Below are 18,343 nucleotides of genomic sequence, written 5' to 3' on the forward strand. Positions count from 1 at the left end.
GTCTCAAAAGTTGTAGATAATTGAATTAGCTTTCTAACGGTATAAAGATGGTCTAAATTGGACTTCTACAGCTCTAGTTATGTTGATTTTACTACATGTGAGTTTAGAGTTACGAGATTTAGGAAGTTAGAAGTTAGGATTCTATTTTTTTTATTTTTGTTTTTAAATTTTTAAAACAAGCTTTGACTCTTTAGACTTCCCTCTGAACGATTTGACCGAGTCCTAAGCCTTTGACTGAAGAATATTCAAATATTTTCAATTAAATTCATTATTTTTATTCAAAGCCAAAAATAAGATTTTTATTCCTAAAACTCTATAAATAGGACTTAGAACCCAGTCCTTCTCCTCACTCTTCAGCTATGATCAGACTCCAAGGTGCTAGTACTACCATAGAGTGATAAACACTTGGGTTGGGAAAAAGCTTTGCCATTCTTAAGCTTTATAAAATACTTGGGAAGTGAGGTTTAGTGTATTTCGGTATTGGAGTTAGACCAATCCATAAAGTCAACTAAGGTACTCCTATTCTTTAAGTCCAATTCTTTAAAACTCTTTAGTTTTCTTTAGTTTCTTTTATTCAGATCCTAACTTTCGTTATTGGTTCTTGATTAGGTTATTGAAACTTAAGTTCTTTCTTGGTAAGTTTCTTCTTGATGGTTTAGTTTCCACATTCATTATTTATTCTTTAGAAATACTCACCATTTGTATTGTTGGTTTTAGGAGTGTTCCAAATCCCGTCCTTATTCTCATATCTCGGTGTTGATAAGGAAAATAGGATAGATTTTATGTGCTTATATGTTATGTTATGTTATGATATGATATGTTATGTGTTTATGCTATGATATGTATATGTATGATATGTTTTAGTTCTTGGGTATATGTTTTCTTTAGATAACAAGCATATAATTTGTTTAGATAACAAGTCCCAATAGTATATTCCTTGGGCATATGATTTGTTTAGATAACAAGCCCCATAAATTTATATGACTTGTTTAGATAACTAGCCCTGTAGAATTATGGGCATATGATTGCCTAGCTTGCAAGCCCCAAGATGTATGATGGGCATTGTAATAGATGTTTTTTGTAGCCATATGTTTTATAGTGTATGCTTATGATATATGATATATGTTTTAGATAGTCTTATGTTCTTTTATAGTATTTGATGTAGTCTTATGCTTATGTTTACGATGTATGTTTTGTTTTTAGTAGATTTTCCTTCCTGGGCATTAGGCTCATTCATTTATTTTAGTGTGATGCAGGAAAATGATTATGGAGGCGGAAGGATTCTTGGTAGCATTGCATGTGTGTTGAGGATGAATGGAATGGATGGGTTGCGTGTCGATCGAGGATGACGTTTATTTAGTCTTTTGAAATATGTCTCTTTTGTAATTCCGCATTCAACTTTTTTTGAACTTATTTTTAAAGCTATGTTTTATGTTTTGTAAACAATGGGATCCCATACCATATCACATTATATTTTACATTTTTAATAAAGACATGTTATTTCTTATATTTTGGGTTTTCAATAAAGGCATGTTATTTCTTATGTTTGTATCGAAATAGTAGCTATGTCTAGAAGTTTTAATGGTCCAAGGTCTTAGAAATAGTTGGGTCATTACACATGAATCTCACAAATCTCTCAAGCACAAGATGGATCTCTCTAAAGACCAGAACCTTCTTTTTATCTTGGAGTGATTTCACTTCTCTGCTTGTTGTAAGTCTCTACCGGTCTATCTCTTGGCAGTGCATATATATATAGAGAGAGAGAGAGCAAGAGAGACAGAGAGGGAGAGAGATAAGTTGAGTTGATGTAGCTGAGAGAGGTTGGAAGTTGAAGTCTTAGAAAAGTCTGTTATAAATCTGTTTTTGCTGAGTTGTAGAGTAACTGAATCTTATTTTTAATTTATGTGTAATCTTGACTTATGAGTGGATTTAAACAACAAAATTCCACCTAAATCCATTCATGAGCCACTAGGCATAGTGCAATATCCTCTGAGGGTCCTAACTCGAGATGGGTATAGACTCATCCACCCTTATCGATCCCTAGTAAGTTCATGCAGTGAATGAACTTACTAAGGGATACAATCTTGGTTCCCATATCTGCTGGATTATCATCAGTAGGCACCTTGTTAATCTGAACTGTTCCCTGTGTCACTTTGTCTCTGATGAAGTGATATTTTATTTCAACATGTTTAGTCCTGTCATGAAAGACAGGATTTTTACACAAGTGTATACCAATTTGGCTGTCCGAGTAGACTGTAGGTGTATTTAGCAGTAGTCTGAGTTCCTCCATAAGTCCCCTAATCCAAATAGCTTCCTTTATGGCCTCTGTAATAGCTATATATTCTGATTTTGTAGTAGAAAGAGCAATCACAGGTTGTAGTTGAACCCTCCAACTGACACAGTTTCCACCAATTAGGAAGTAATAAGCTGAAGTTGAGTTCTTATTGTCTCTATCTCCTGCATAACCAGCATCACTGTAACCCTCTATTGTAGGTCTTGAATCTTGTTTCTTAAACTTTAGACCTACATCCATAGACTTGATGAGATACCTGAAAACCCATTTCATAGCATTCCAGTGTTCCCTTCCTAGATTAGAGATATACTTGCTAAGCACACTTATGACATAAGCTAGATCTGGCCTTGTACACACCATTAGGTACATGATTGACCTCACAGCATTAGAGTAGGGTACATTCTTCATTTCCTTAACCTCTTCTTGACTTTTGGGGAATTAATCCTTACTGAGATGATATTGGTTGGTCATTGGTTGTTTAGTACTCTTAGCACCTTTCATTGAAGTATTTTCTGGCCATTCTATTGGTTCTTCTAATACCCTTAGAAGTTTTTTTTGTGCTAACAAAGACCTAATCTTGCTTCTCCATATCCTGTAATCACCAGATCCATCAAACTTATCAATGTCTATTTTTACATTACTCATATTGTTAAAATCATAATTTAAAATTGAGAAAGAGTTTTTCAGTAGGATCGTTCAAAGGAACGTCCACAAATTCTTCAAATTTGTGCCCTGTTTCTTGAGGATCTTTTTCCTCCAGTATTGTTGTATTTCTAGTCACTTGTGAGTTGAATCTTCCAACCAAAGAACCTGGCTCTGATACCACTGTTATACTTTCTATACAACACCTGTCGACACACTTAGCTCACAAGATTAGTCACTAAGGTCAAAGTTGACCTTACATCCACACACTAGCCGCAAAATAGTATGTACTGTTTTATATTGTATATATGCAAATATGCTCTAACCTTTTTCCTTTTGCAGAAAAAATAAAGACGGTATCTTTCTTCTGAAACCAACCTTGGGCATTCAAGCAATACCCCAAAAATTACCCACGCACACACAAGTAAAGCAATCAAATATACAAGAATACACAGAGGATTTTATCGAGGTTCACCCAATAAACTGGGCTACGTCCTCGTTGAGCTCGCCTCAGAGGAAGACTTGCTCTTGCACTAAATCAATGGAGTTTATACACAGATGTCGAGATTCCAAGCCACATAAACAACTGGTAATCTCCTGGAAAAACACTCTCTGTTTCTTTCTTTCTCATTCTAGATCTCTTTGTTCTCACTCATCTCTTTTCTTTCTTTACATGAATCTCACAAATCTCTCAAGCACAAGATGGATCTCTCTAAAGACCAGAACCGTCTTTCTATCTTGGAGCGATTTCACTTCTCTACTTGTTGTAAGTCTCTACTGGTCTATCTCTTGGCAATGTGTACATATATATATATATAGAGAGAGAGAGATAAGTTGAGTCGATGTAGCTGAGAGAGATTGGAAGTTGAAGTCTTAGAAGAGTCTGTTATAAATCTGTTTTTGCTGAGTTGTAGAGTAACTGAATCTTGTTTTTAATTTTTGTGTAATCTTGGCTTATGAAGGGATCTAACAACAATCATTGATAATAGAAAGTACGTACCTTGCAAAAATATTGTAAAAATATAGTATCAAAAATAGTTACCTACCTTGTTATTATTATAAAGTGTTATAAATTGATGTTGGTTGAAAACGGTTCAGTATTAATACATCTGAAAAGAAGTGAGAACTTTTTACTTCTAATTACCCTTTGAGTAACGCTAACACTATTCATGTCAAGTAAGTCCAGCGTCCCCGGTCTAAAACGACGACTGTGGAACTACTTTGTAGTCGCAGAGGTAGAACAATTCTGAAACAGAAGATCGCTAATCCTAATCCCAATCTAGCATTGGTTTCATTATTTTGTTTGATTAAAAATTTAGGAATATATATAATTTCAATAAATTTGTGACCTCCCATAAGTTTAAAATAAGAGATTCCACCACGTGTAGCAATAGCAATAACACACAACACTACCACCACAATATTTGTGTATCGTAGGCAGAATACAGACCACTTGGTGGTACTCACAAACTCAGTAGTCAGTACTCACAAGCATCTTTGGTCTGTTCGTATCCTCTCGGCCAAAACCTGTGGTGCCAGTTATACTCCGCCGAGTTGAATCTGGTAAGTCAAAAGTTTTCACTTTCATTTTAGGCCTGGTGAGGCTATTGATTACTCACAAGTCCTCGTTCTGACGCATATGCAGTTTTTTCTTCTCTTTTTTTGGTAATTTTTATGAAGAACCACTAAGTCTGTGTATTGGGTTTTCATTGTAATCTTCAAATCAGGGAGAGACCCAGTTGAGATTTTCCATTTTTCTTCGGTGGGTTATCTTTGTTTTTCCAAATTATGACGTCTGCGATGCTTAACGGAGCCGAGAACCTCACTCTGTTAAGAGGAATAACCCCAAATGGATTGGGGTTTCGGGGTTCAGATTTCCATGGGAAGCATTTTCCCAAGCTGGGTTTGGTTTGTAGTGCTAGAATCTCCAAGTCTGGTACCAGAGCCATTGTGCCCAAGTGCAGCCTCTCGGCTTCTAGGCCGGCTTCACAGCCTAGGTTCATTCAGAACAAGAAAGAGGCATTTTGGTTCTATAGGTTCCTCTCGATTGTGTATGACCATGTTATAAACCCTGGCCATTGGACTGAGGACATGAGGGATGACGCACTTGAGCCCGCCGATTTGAACAACAGGAATATGATTGTCGTAGATGTTGGTGGTGGGACTGGGTTCACTACTTTGGGTATAGTTAAACATGTGGATGCCAAAAATGTGACCATTTTGGACCAGTCTCCTCATCAGCTTGCTAAGGCTAAGCAGAAGGAGCCCCTGAAGGAGTGCAAGATAATTGAGGGGGATGCTGAGGACCTACCCTTCCCTACTGATTATGCAGATAGATATGTATCTGCAGGAAGGTACATCTCACAACTTTTTGATAACATCTTCTCGCAAATTTGTCATCAAACTTTAATCATGTTTGTATAGTAATGTGCTTGAGTCAGATTATCGTTTTATTTGAAGGGTAAATATGTATTTTTTTTTCTGTTTAGAAACGGACTTTTGTGGTGATGTCCCTAATGGGGGGTTTAACAAAATTGTATTTTCTTCAGTATTGAGTATTGGCCAGACCCGCAGCGGGGAATCAAAGAAGCATACAGGGTCCTGAAACTTGGAGGAAAAGCATGTTTGATTGGTCCTGTGTATCCAACATTCTGGTTATCTCGCTTCTTTGCGGATGTGTGGATGCTCTTTCCAAAGGAGGAAGAGTACATTGATTGGTTCCAAAAGGCAGGTTTTAAGGATGTGCAACTGAAAAGGATCGGCCCAAAATGGTACCGTGGGGCTCGCCGCCATGGTTTGATCATGGGATGTTCTGTTACAGGTGTTAAACCTGCATCCGGAGATTCTCCTCTGCAGGTAATCCTTGCTTTATTTTTTAGTAGTACAATTCTTTAGTTTCATTATTTTCTCTGTTTGCAGCTCCAAATTAACACGCTTATTCTTTTCACAAAGCAATTTGAGCTAACCTAGTATCTCTGTTCATGAAAAGTCTCATGGCAACGCTAAGCTTAATTCACACAATGAATGATATTGATTCTCTTTTCATAATAAGCGTAGGGGCTAGGGGCAAATACCCTCATACCCTGTTAAATCATAAGTATAAATAATAGCCAATGCTGTTTCTTGGAAACGTAGAGAGGCTTTTGTTTTCTTATTTGCTTCTCCATGATATTCAAAGTGGCTTGTTTTCCTTCTGTTTATTCCACTTGAAGGAGTTTATAAGAGGTTTTTCCAAAGGGAAAACAAAGGTGCTACAGCTTTAGATGTATGCCTGTGGAAGATGTGTTTGGGAACTTTGATTTGTTTGGTTGATTCTTTTTATGATAAAGCTCATTTCGATAAACCAGCTTTAGTTATGGGTAATATAATATACTATACTGACTTGACTTTGTCATGCACGTGTGATTGCAATGTCAACTGCTGGAAAATGTTCGTGGGAAAGAAATATTTGTTTTTCTTTTATCACTAGAAGAGAGTGTCCCTCTCTTTATATATGTGTAACTCAGTTCATTTTTATTTTCTTTTCCCATAGTCTGCTGCCTTGTTTCTCCCTAACTCTATTATTCAGGACGGTAGAGTATAAGCTCATATTCTTAGCAAAACACAACGTGATTATCATTTGTGTTTCTTTTATCACTAGAAGAGAGTGTCCCTCTCTTTATATATGTGTAACTCAGTTCATTTTTATTTTCTTTCCCCATAGCCTGCTGCCTTGTTTCTCTCTTACCAATAAGAGGTGTGGTTTTTTTTTTTATTAAGTTTTGTGTTTTATTGCAGCTTGGTCCGAAAGTAGAAGATGTAGAAAAGCCGGTAAATCCATTTGTGTTCTTTCTACGCTTCTTGTTGGGTTCGTTGGCAGGGATGTACTATGTGCTGGTGCCTATTTACATGTGGCTAAAAGACCAAATTGTACCAAAAGGCCAACCTATCTGAGGGAGAGATCGAGAGGTCTTAGAGACAAGATAGGGCTTGCGGTTTGCTAGACAATCTCGTTCGAACACCTTGCTATGCCGTTAAGTTTTTTCTTTTCTTCTTTTTCCTTTTAACCGAGCAGCTACCCTTCATCTCTCTTTCGTCTTACTAAGTTTTAGGAATTTCATCGTTCATAAGAAGCTGAGTTTGGTGGTTAAATTACCTACTTTTTGATAATGTAAAAAGGCCATTTAAAACTCCTTTGTTTTTTGAGAAGTTTCATTTCCTACATTGGACTATTTACATGCAAAACAGAGCTACTGAGAACATCTTTAATCTTTAGTTCAAAATACATTACCAAAACTTCATTTCTTTTATTTTACATCAAAATTTTTATATTATACTATATTTCTTTACATCATTTAAAGATATCATTTTATAGTATTTTTTATTCATCACAAAAAAAATTCTCTATCATTATTAATACCCTTATGAGAGAAAAAGAGGATAACGAGTGACAAATCAATAAAATATTTTTTAATTATGGTTTTTCTAGATGTAGTTAAGTTGCAATAGATGAAGTAAAAAAAATGCAAAATTCATCATATGGTGGAAGACTATCTTTCTAAGCGAAAATTACATTTTATATGAGATTTTTAACTGCGTGCAAAAATATGGTTTTTTTTAAAAAAAAAAAATTAATTTATGATTTTTTTTTTATAAGGATTTTTCACTTTTATGGGTTTTATGTTGTTTTGCAATTTTTTTTTAAATATAAATTGTGTTTAAAATTATTTTTTATTTATTATAAATATTTTTTTTCTTTTTTAAATTCATGGTAAGTCAGTTACTTGATTGATCTTTGATAGTTATGTAAAAAAAAAAAAAAATTCTTAGAGTTAGGTTAAATAAAATATATTAGGAGGGGTAACCAGTTATCCTGAGAGGAGTAACTTTCTGTCATAAGAGGGGTATCCAGTTACCATAAGATGGGTGATGGGTTACTCATATTAAATATGAAAATCAAATTTGAAGGAAAAAGAGGAATAACACTTCATTAAAAATGAAGAAGAAGTAACTATGATTTTAGTAACATAGGTAATCAGTTACCATAAAGAACCCAGAAATATACACACATCAGAACATAAAGGTAACCAGTTACCCTAAAAAATATACACACAAAGAACGTGAAGGTAATTAGTTACCCCCAGAAATATACACAAAAAACGGAAAGGTAACCAGTTGCCACAGATCTGAATATAGAAAAAAAAAAAACCAGATTTCCCTTCTCTCTTATCTTCTTCATATATATATTTTTTCTAGATTTGAATGTTCTCATCAGGGTAATTGGTTACTTATTCACGTTTTCATATTTTTATTAATTTTCTTTCCAAATTTGGGTGTTCTTATAAGAGTTATACTAAAATGAAAATGCTTAAAAAATTAATTTGAATTTTTTTATATAGTTGAAAAAATTATAAAAAAAAATTACAATAATAAAATAATTATGTAATGTTAAATTATGTGTGAAAAAAGAAAAAAAAAATAGAATGAGAAAATAATAAGTACAAAAAATGAAGAAAAAAGAAGGAAACAAAACTTAGGAAAGAAAACTAAAAAATATGAAGAAAAAAAAAACAAAATAAATAATGAAGGAAAAAAATAGATGAATGAATAAAAATGAAAAGAATAAGAAGAAAGATAATGAAAAAATAGAAAGAAAAAAAATATGAATGAAAAAAATTGGTAGAAGAAAATAAAAAAAAAATTAAAAAATGGAAGAAGAAAAAAATTAAAAAAAAATAGAAGGAGAAAATAATAAATACAAAAAAGAAAAGAAAAAAATGAAAGAAAACAAAAAATATGAAAAAAAAAAAAAAATACAACTGAAAGAAAAAAAATAGATAAATGAATAAAAATGAAAAGAAGAACTGAAAAATGGAAAGAAAAATATATGGAAAAAATTGGTAGAAAAAAATAAAAAATGAAAAAAAAAAAGGAAGAAAAATAAGCAAGAAAATAAAAACTAAAAAAATAATTAAAAAATAAAATAAAATAACCTTCAAAATTTTAGAAAACTTAACTATGATAAAAAAAAAGTGACATTTCTATATTTTAGTTAGCTATTAATTGTGTTTCTTATACACTAATTTTTTCTTTAATAAATTTTCTCATACAAATTAAGGTATAATTATCATACTTTTGCACATTGATAGTATAAAAAACTATATTTTTGAAAAATTCTCTTTTTCTAATTCGGGTTTGGAAAAAGTAGGAGAGCTTAAAGAAATAATGGAGTTCAAGAATATAGAGGAATGGTAGAGGGAAAACAAAAATTAAATTAAACGTTGCAATTTTATCTTCAACAATTTGGCACTGTTTGCGGGAATCAATACAAAAAGTTCTTCGATTCCTACTTCATGCTTTGATTTCGGTTCTCAATATTTTACACGTACATGTATTTTATATCACCTAGTGTAAATGCTCTCAAAGGCAACATAAACTTCTTATATTTTAAGAGTAATTGGTGAAAATTGCTTCTTTTTTTTAAGTCATTTTGCACTATATCCTAGTTTTTATAATTTTTTGAAAAATGATCTGTCTAAAATTTCAACCAGTTGTCTAAAATTTCAACTAGCTGTCTAAAATTTTGACCAGCTATATGAATTTTTCGACCAACTATATGAAGGGTCGAATGTCATTTTGGAAAAAAATTATCAAAACTAGGCTAAAGTGCAAAATGACTTAAAATAAATAAGTCATTTAGCAATAAACTAGCAAACTTTGTCAAGCAAAAAGATGGTTAAACATTGGCCTTGTTTACGAATAATATTCATATTTTTTTCTTTCTTCAAGATGGTATTTTATGAGCATTGTTCATAACTTCATGTTCATGTTTGTTCAAAATGGCATCTTATGAACATCTTGTAGCGATACCCTTCCTTATAAGAGTCGCTCCAAATAATCAGACATAAAAATTTTATGATTTCGTTCTCATCAAACCTATTTTTTTTTAAAACAAAAAAGGCAAGATCTAAATAATCAACTCATGCTCCCAATGGGTTCACTGGTTCAGAAATTTTGAGCTTGACTATATTCAACCAAGTTTTTGTAGCCAAACATATCCATAAATATTCTACTAATGTCTCCATACACTTGTCAGCCACTGTTTTCAATCACATATCACATATTCGGAGCCAAACACAGGATCTCGTCTTGCCCTTCAATATTTGAGTTAAGATGGATTTGACTGAAAAGTAAGCCCTTTTATGAAGGGTGATTCGATCCATCCGTAAACGAAAAAACTATTGCCTCTCTTCATGACCAAAAAATGCCATTGCAAACTACCTTGTATCTGGACTGAGATCTCCATAAGAAACCAACCCCCTATGTCCAGATGGGGAGCTTGATCTTGACTTGCTGGGAGATGGTGGTGTTCTACTACGACGCCTTGGTGGTGAGGGATCTGGAGATCTGGAAACAGAGGGTCCTTTACTCCCAGACCTGGATCTGGATCTGGACCTCCTGCCACTCTTGATTGGGGAGCGCTGATGATCAATCCGAGGACCCAGACGGGATTTAAGTCTTTCACTAACAGGAGGCCGCTTGTCTAAAGGACTAGGACTACGGATAGGACTACGGCTTCGATCCCTGTAACGTCTATGATTGCGCCCTGGACTACGAGAAACACTCCTACTCCGACTTCTTCGGCCTCGATGCCTATGGGAAACATAAGAGAACAATATTCAAATGAAAAATACATATGTATAAAAATTCATATTAAATGCCAAAACATCTACAGGCAGCATCATTGCATCAACTTCCAATAATGTGCCATTAATATCTATGCTATGCCAAGTATAAACTATCAAAGATACAAGTGCAACGCAAAAAGCAATTCTGATAGAGTTTCAATAAATTCTTTGAGAAAGTGAACCTGGGAGGGCTCTCCCCTCTAATTGGACTTCGGTTACGCCTCTGTGGTGATCTTTCAGGATAACGTCTGTAGCTTGAATACCTTTCCGAAGATAAAGAAAACATGAATAAAAATTGTAACTGCATTAATGTTGTAATGATACTACTTTTAATCATTGAAATATAATGCCAAAATTACCTATCATGGTTCCTTCTAGGAAAATTTAGTCCTCCATAACGGTAACCACGAGGTGAATGATCTGGGGAAGGAGTACGATAGCGGCGTGCATATGAGTAGCGGTCAGTAAACCCACGCCCTTTTCTAACACGCTTTGGATTGCCATTAGGAGAAGGGCTTCTCGTTAAGCCCTGGACAGGATTGGGAGCACTATATTCAGGGGCTTTGCGAATGGGACTCCTTGAAGACCCTCTATTCTCTCTACCAAAACTTCTAACAGGACTATCACGAGGGTTTCTTTTAGGACTTGAGCTAGGACTTCTCCCAGGGCTCCCTCTTGACCTTCTTTCAGGAGTTGGACTTCTGCAAATCAAAGTAATATTCAAACTTCGCCTTCAAAACCTCAGATGTACTCGGGTACCATTTGCCACTCCAGTAAATACAATAAGTAGTGAAAAAATTACATGAAAAAAATAAACAAGGAAGCAAGCCAGTGAAAGAAACCTTGACTGATTTGAGTCAGAAAGTCGAGTACCAATTTTAGCCTCCACATCATGCCCATTATTTATAAGTTCATCTTTTGGAGATAATTCACCTTCCTCTTGGGATGAGTTCTCCTTACTAGGCTTCATCTCAGAATTCCTACGGCGTTCTACATCAGTTTCTCTACCTCCAGGAGGAACTTCCGCATCTGTGAATCCAAATCAACCGTAAGTCTAAGTTAAATTGTCAATGTGAATATATATTAATGAAATCAATTAAAAATGGCGTACTTGTCCTGGTTGGTTTATTATCCTTTTTCGCCGAAGAGAGGCGATCATTTTTATGATTGTCAGGGCTACTTCCGCCACTGATACTTTCACTATCTGTGCCACTGGAACTCTCCGATCTACCGGACAAGCAAGGACATGATCTACATTAAGCAAAAAAGCAAGGCTACAACGAAAAACAGGAAAGATTGCACTTAAAAATAACTTTTAATCAGACCGTTTGGATTTGCGCCTTGATCGTTTGTCCTTCCGACCTCTCTTCCTCTCCTTTTCTCTAACTTTCCTTTTCCTCCCACGCTGGATTTTATCTTTTCTGTCAGATTTCTTCTTCCTATGCTTTCCATCACTAGAGCTTGAGTCAGATAATGATGAATCTGAATCTGATTCAGAATCTGAATAAGAGGACTCGGATTCAGAGTCAGAGCCATATGAATCCGACGAAGAGTATCTTTTGCTTCTTCTTTTCTTTCTTTTGTCCTTCAATGACTTCTTTTGTTTTCCTCCACCCTTATCAGCACTATCATCAGAGGCTGGTACCTTCCCTGATTTTTTCTTTTTCTCTGAGGAAAGTTAAAACAATAATAGATTGACAAAACAATTAATATTATTGCATCACAGTAAGTAACTGCCCAGCCACAATATCCAACAGTACCAACATTACTTTCATTACCTTTCACTTTCTCAACTACATCAGTAATTTTACTTGCAGAAGTTTCACCACAATCTACAATCTTTACAGGTCCGGAAGGTTTCCCATCAGCGGATCCCACCTGCTCAATTTTCTCAAGTACATCCATTCCCTTCACAACTATTCCAAAAACAACGTGTTTCCTGCAAAATTAGATTGAGATAACACAATTATTAGTAAATTCATACAATAATATAAGGAGAACAAGAATCCATGAACATGAACAGTAGAAAACAGACAGAAATTCATTGCATAAAACATATTTTAGGACGAAGCATTTTAAGATACCCATCAAGATGAGGCTGCCGCCTGAACAGTATGAAGAACTGTGACCCATTTGTGTTTGGACCACTATTTGCCATAGAGAGAAAACCAGGTCCATCATGTGCCAGCTTAAAATTCTCATCTGCAAAGCAAATGAAATAATGCGTCACTAATGAAGAATATTTATTAAGCAAGCTGTTAAGTGCCCACACAAATAATCACCTGCAAACTTTCCTCCATAAATACTTTCTCCACCAGTGCCTACAAACCAACCAGATGTTGTTAAATATAAGGGCACGAATGTAGAAGTCAACAGAAAAATTGTATTGGTAGAAAGGGATTGTAGAAAAAGACATACCATTTCCCTTTGAAAAATCCCCACCCTGTAGGACCAGAGATAAAAACAATACAAACGTTAATTCCAATTAAATACACACATTAAAACTTATTAAATAGATAAATCAAATCGCAAATGTACAGAAGCAATTTGAATGATGCAAATGTTCAAAAGAGATTTAAACAACATACTTGGGCCATGAATCCTTTGATTATTCGATGAAAATGTGAACCCTTGTAATGAAGGGGTTTATCAGTAGACTTCCCGATGCCCTTCTCACCTACAGCCAAAAGCAGAACAATTTAGTTGATGTTGGCAACTGCTTTTACACCAAAAAAGATTAAGATCGACAGATCATAAATTGTCCACAAGCACATATATGAAAAGTTTAAGCATTATTTAATTTTTTTTTCTTTTACAAGTTAAATCATGCACAAATACTTCCAGAAACCTAGGACTCTAGATAACATAATAGAACTTAAAAGAAAAGGTCAAATAACATTTATTGATTTATTCTACTTCAGTTAACAAATCAAAATACAACAAGACATGGAGAATTTTTGTTGGCGCAATCCCTCTTAAAGAAAACTAATTAATGCGGAATACAAAAAAAAAATCAAATCATCCGCAGAATATATTTTAAAAAAAAAAAAAGAAAAAAGAAAAAGGCTAAATTACCAGTGCAGAGTGCTCGAAAATTTTCTGCTGTCTTGGGAACCACGTTAGCAAAAAGCTGCACATTTCAAAAGAACAAATTTATCTGCCTCCTCAAGGCTTAAAGTTCCTATACAAAATGAATGAATGCCAAAAGCTTAAATAAATTAAACAAGCTGCTAGTTTGGTGTTTCACCTCGATAACAATTCTTTCCACAGAATCCCCATCAATTGAAACATCAAAAAAAACATGAGGGTTTTTCTTCTTGCTCATAGCTCCTTCATTAAAGAAACAAAAACAATAAACAAAAAAACACAGGGGTCAGAGAGAGAGAGAAGGTGACAGCAAAGGATGTTTGAGGGAAAAAGAAGCACATAGCATATCCAGAGACCAGATATGAGCATGTCCTCACATCAAACATTTGTGTTCTGAAAAGGAATCACAACGGTGATACAATCCATATGTTAGAATACTAAATTACCAATACATGACTTGTAAGATTCTGATAACCCAGAAAATCACCAAAATCTGCTAAGCAAGTTCAAGTCTAAATCAGAACTCCTGAGTCTTTCCAAATGATAACAAAAACTTGCTTTTCATCAATCTTCTCAATGCCTAATTTACAGCATAAACTGACGAGAAATTTTTAAAAGGAATATTTTCAAGAACCGTAGATTTTACTGCTTTCTTGTTTAAACCCTTGATAGCCCTCAAACTAGAAACCTTTATATCTAATTAAAATTTATTTTCACCTTGGGTTTACTAATTCATAGCTAAAATAATCACAGGGAAAACAATTCGAAAAGTAATGAGAAAGAAACAAACAAAAAAAGGTGAGTTAAGTCTTCCCAATTTAACTAGATTAACCAAAATTTGATTTCTTAATGTGTATGGGAATATAAAAACAATTCCCTTTATTTTCACCCATACAGCCCACTGAAGATTAGTAAATATGATCATAATTCCACCAAACAAATATTCATTCCAAATTAAACCCCACCTACACCATTCACAATGTAAGTTGATTCAAAAAGTTTCAATTGAATAAATACCTACTTAGTAGCAGTGTGTGATTGGACATTTTAAACGCATTTTATTCAAACACCACAAAACACTAAACCCTAATATCCCGTTCGATACCCAGAACCCACAAAACCCTAAACCCAATTTCCCGCTCGACCTGAGTTTCAGGCAAAGAAAATTTGTACTCCCACTACCAACAACATCGAATATTATACCCAGTATGAACGAAGACAGAAAATTGAAAAACGAAAGAAACTGAAACGAAGAAATGGAGAAGAAAAAAGAAGCCATACCGAAGCTTGAGAAGCAACTTCTTAGAGAGTGAAGCGGACTGAATGAACTTGGATCAGAACTCGGAGTTAGATATAGCAGTGGCGGCTAAGAGAACAATCAATCAAACATAATAAGTTTAGGATTCTTCGGTTATCCTTATTATTGTTATTATTTTCGCCTTATGTATTTCCAAGAATTTGCTTTCTTTCCCTTTTTTGGTGATATTTATTTTTAAATAAGTTTTCACTCAATATTTTTTGGGAAAATTACGAAGTGCACTGCATTTGCATTTGGTAAAAAAAATCTAAATATACGGATATTTAAATAAATTACAAATATACGGTCACTTAAATATAAGTAAATTCTTCACTCTCAATTCTGTCTCCCTCCCCTCCGTGCCCGATTTTCGTTGCTTTAGTTAATTGAACAAATTTTTTATATATTACAAATAATATAATAATATAAGTAATAATAATTACAGCTACTACTTTCAATAAAGTAGATTAATTTATTTTTATTTAAAATGAATTTATTTATTAATATTAAAATAAATATTTATATTTATATAAATTATTATAATTTATATACGTTGCAATATATAGTTAATTAAAATTAATATTAATAACTATATTGTTGGATAATCACAATATCATTATTCTTTGAATATTTTTTAAATTATATTTATAAATCTAAATTACAATTATGTTAGTTGAAATTATATAATATTTTTTTAAACGTTAGCTACAAAATAAATTTCTTATTTTCTAGTTTTAAAAAATATTGTTACAAAAATGAATTTTGTTTACTTATAAAGTAGTCTATAATTTTTTTTGTTGACAAAAAGACATGTTTTTCTACTAATTTTTTAATAAACACAAAAATGTTATTATAAATATTTATATAAATTATTATAAATATTAGTTACAAAAATATATTTTCTAATTATAAAACTAGTTTTAGAAACTTTTGTTACAAAAATAAATTTTTTAGTTACAATTTAATCTCTTTTTAAACTAATTTTCTAAATATTAGTTACAAAAATGTAAAAGTTGTTTACCATTTAGTAATAGATGTTTACAAATTTGTAACAAATATTTACAATTGTAACAGATATTTACAAATTTGTAATAGATTTTCATATCTTTTTTAGTTTTTAATGTATTTTTGTAGATTTCCTTTTAATAAAGTCTTTTATAAATAATGAATATATTCAATTTATATTTTTAAGTTGTATAGTATAAATATGATGGTTCCTGTAATTTTTTGGTACAATATGGAAAAATATAATATTTTTATGTAAATTTTGGTTACGATTTCTTAACAATAAATTATTTTCGTAAATGATAGTTACAATAATTTGCTAATATGTATTATGTTGTCTGTAAAAGCATGTTACAGGTTTGTAACATGTAAATTCATAGTTGTCGTTGTCTGTAAAAGCTTGTTACAGGTTTGTAACATGTAAATTCATCGTTGTCTGTAAAAACTTGTTACAGGTTTGTAACACGTAAGTTCTTATTTAGCATTTCTCTATCATGTTGTTTAGGGTTGCTCAAGATCCAAACCAGTCCAATTACCCCGAACCAATCCAATAATAAAAAATTGGATATCCAATTACAATTGGATTTGTAATCTTAGCATTTCTCTATCATGATATTTAATGGACTTATGTTGTAAACTTAATATTTAAAGGACTATAATGTGACAATTGTAAAGATTTAAATTGGTATTATTACTACATGGTGTCTAGATTTTTGTATGTTTTTTGTTTTGCTTGTTAATTTCTTTAATATCAAAATTTAGGTTCAAAGATAAAAAAATAAAAATAAATCGACCCAATCCAATTACAAATGGATTGGATTGGATTTGTAGGCCAAAACGGATTTGATTGGATTAGATTTGATGATTTCCAACATCCAACATTTAATTGGATTGGATTGGTTAGTGTTAAAAATGTTGGATCAGATCGGATGATCATTCCTAATGTTGTTTGTAAAGATTTGTTACAAGTTTATTGCTATGGTTGTGTTTGGTAAAATTTTTGTTTTTGAATTTTTTAAACAAAAAAAAAGAAATATAATTTTATTTTAAAAAAATAAAAATATGTTTGGTAACTATTTTTGTTTTTTGTTTTTAAAAACAAAAAATAATAAACGCGTTTGATCATTTTTATTTTTTTATTTAACAATACGAGGTGTTGATTTGAAGAAAAAAAAGGTCGAAAACGGTTTAAAAAAATTTTGAAAGTCAAAAAATTCTATTTTCAAAATTTAATAAATTTTGATTAAAATTCAAAAAAATAATAAATAAAAATAAAGTTATCAAACACATTTTATGTTTAATTGTCAAATTTTTAATTAATTAAATAAAAAATTATTTTTTTAAGTGTTACCAAACACAACCTATATTTTTAAAAATAATTTTATGATTATGATCTTTCAACAATATGATTTTATCAAGTGTAAACGTTGATTATAATTTTGCAAGTGTACAAATAAGTAATTCAAAATTAATTTAAAGATATTAATATATATATATGTTGTTGTTCAGGATAATATTTGTAATAATTTGATACAAATTTGAGTATGATATTCAACATGTAATGGAATGAGTAATATGGATAACTGGGTAGGCATAGATTCCGTAATTTTGTAATTAGTTTAAAATACCGTATATTTAGAATTTTTTTCCAATTTGCCGTATATGTGTTAATTTCCCATATTTTTTTTTCAGCAATGAAATTTATTTATTGAAAAAAAAAATCATCATACAACCTATAAATCAAAATCAAAATGGCTAGAAAAAAAAAACATTCTAGCTAAACAAGTTCATCATGCACCTTAGGTTAGGTATGTATTTTCAATCCATGAACAGCTTTAGCTTTATTAATTGTAAGACAACTATGAATCAGAGAAATTCTTATAAAATTAGACAACAAACTTATTATATATTCTAACAAAGATCCTAAGTCATTAAAAAATTATAATCTTTTAGATAAAGCAATCACAACTGTCAAACAAAATGTCCCGACATGTATAAAGAAAAACCAAGAGTGCTACTACTAATGTCATACATTTTGCTTGTATAACTATAAAGCAACCTACAAAACAAAACAACAAACAAACACTACATTAAAAGAAACCAAAGTTTATTATTGTAATAAAAATGAAATACGATAAAAGAAAAAACTTATGTGTTGTAAATGTTGTACTTGGACAAAAAGATCATTTAGCACGTGTTTGAAAACAACTGTGTAATTACTAAACTAGTAATTACATATCAAAATAATTACACTATATTTTAAAATACAATATATGTTTGGATGTCAAGTGATAATTACTTATGAATTCTTATTGTTGTGTTTGACAAATCAATTACTAATTACACATAAAA

The 18,343-nt window shown here is 32.2% G+C and overlaps 3 protein-coding genes across 4 annotated transcripts; 1 reads left to right on the forward strand and 2 right to left on the reverse strand.

Moving 5' to 3' along the window:
- Positions 1-2,020: 2,020 nt before the first annotated feature.
- Positions 2,021-2,701, reverse strand: LOC133813026 (secreted RxLR effector protein 161-like). The gene has a single exon (XM_062246852.1). It carries the CDS (start codon positions 2,699-2,701, stop codon positions 2,021-2,023), a length of 681 nt encoding a protein of 226 aa, XP_062102836.1.
- Positions 2,702-4,341: 1,640 nt separating this feature from the next.
- Positions 4,342-7,224, forward strand: LOC133791311 (2-methyl-6-phytyl-1,4-hydroquinone methyltransferase, chloroplastic). The gene is made up of 4 exons (XM_062229237.1): positions 4,342-4,498; positions 4,663-5,289; positions 5,485-5,791; positions 6,713-7,224. The coding sequence occupies exons 2-4, from the start codon at positions 4,724-4,726 to the stop codon at positions 6,866-6,868; spliced, it is 1,029 nt and encodes a 342-aa protein (XP_062085221.1). The 5' UTR covers positions 4,342-4,498; positions 4,663-4,723; the 3' UTR covers positions 6,869-7,224.
- Positions 7,225-9,915: 2,691 nt separating this feature from the next.
- LOC133791299 (peptidyl-prolyl cis-trans isomerase CYP63) lies at positions 9,916-15,127 on the reverse strand. 2 transcript variants are annotated; one of them, XM_062229230.1, is made up of 14 exons: positions 14,971-15,127; positions 13,850-13,932; positions 13,678-13,732; positions 13,191-13,279; positions 13,021-13,045; positions 12,885-12,923; positions 12,687-12,804; positions 12,381-12,541; positions 11,928-12,270; positions 11,714-11,829; positions 11,445-11,631; positions 10,962-11,303; positions 10,785-10,865; positions 9,916-10,567 (listed from the first exon to the last, which is right to left on the reverse strand). In XM_062229230.1, exons 2-14 carry the CDS (start codon positions 13,925-13,927, stop codon positions 10,192-10,194), a joined length of 2,010 nt encoding a protein of 669 aa, XP_062085214.1. In that variant the 5' UTR covers positions 13,928-13,932; positions 14,971-15,127; the 3' UTR covers positions 9,916-10,191. The 2 variants fall into 2 exon arrangements, with proteins under 2 accessions (XP_062085214.1, XP_062085212.1); XM_062229228.1 differs by lacking the exon at positions 14,971-15,127 and adding an exon at positions 14,046-14,064.
- Positions 15,128-18,343: the final 3,216 nt, after the last annotated feature.

This window comes from Humulus lupulus, chromosome 1 (genome assembly GCF_963169125.1).
Source record: "Humulus lupulus chromosome 1, drHumLupu1.1, whole genome shotgun sequence".
NCBI classification, from domain to species: Eukaryota; Viridiplantae; Streptophyta; class Magnoliopsida; order Rosales; family Cannabaceae; genus Humulus; species Humulus lupulus.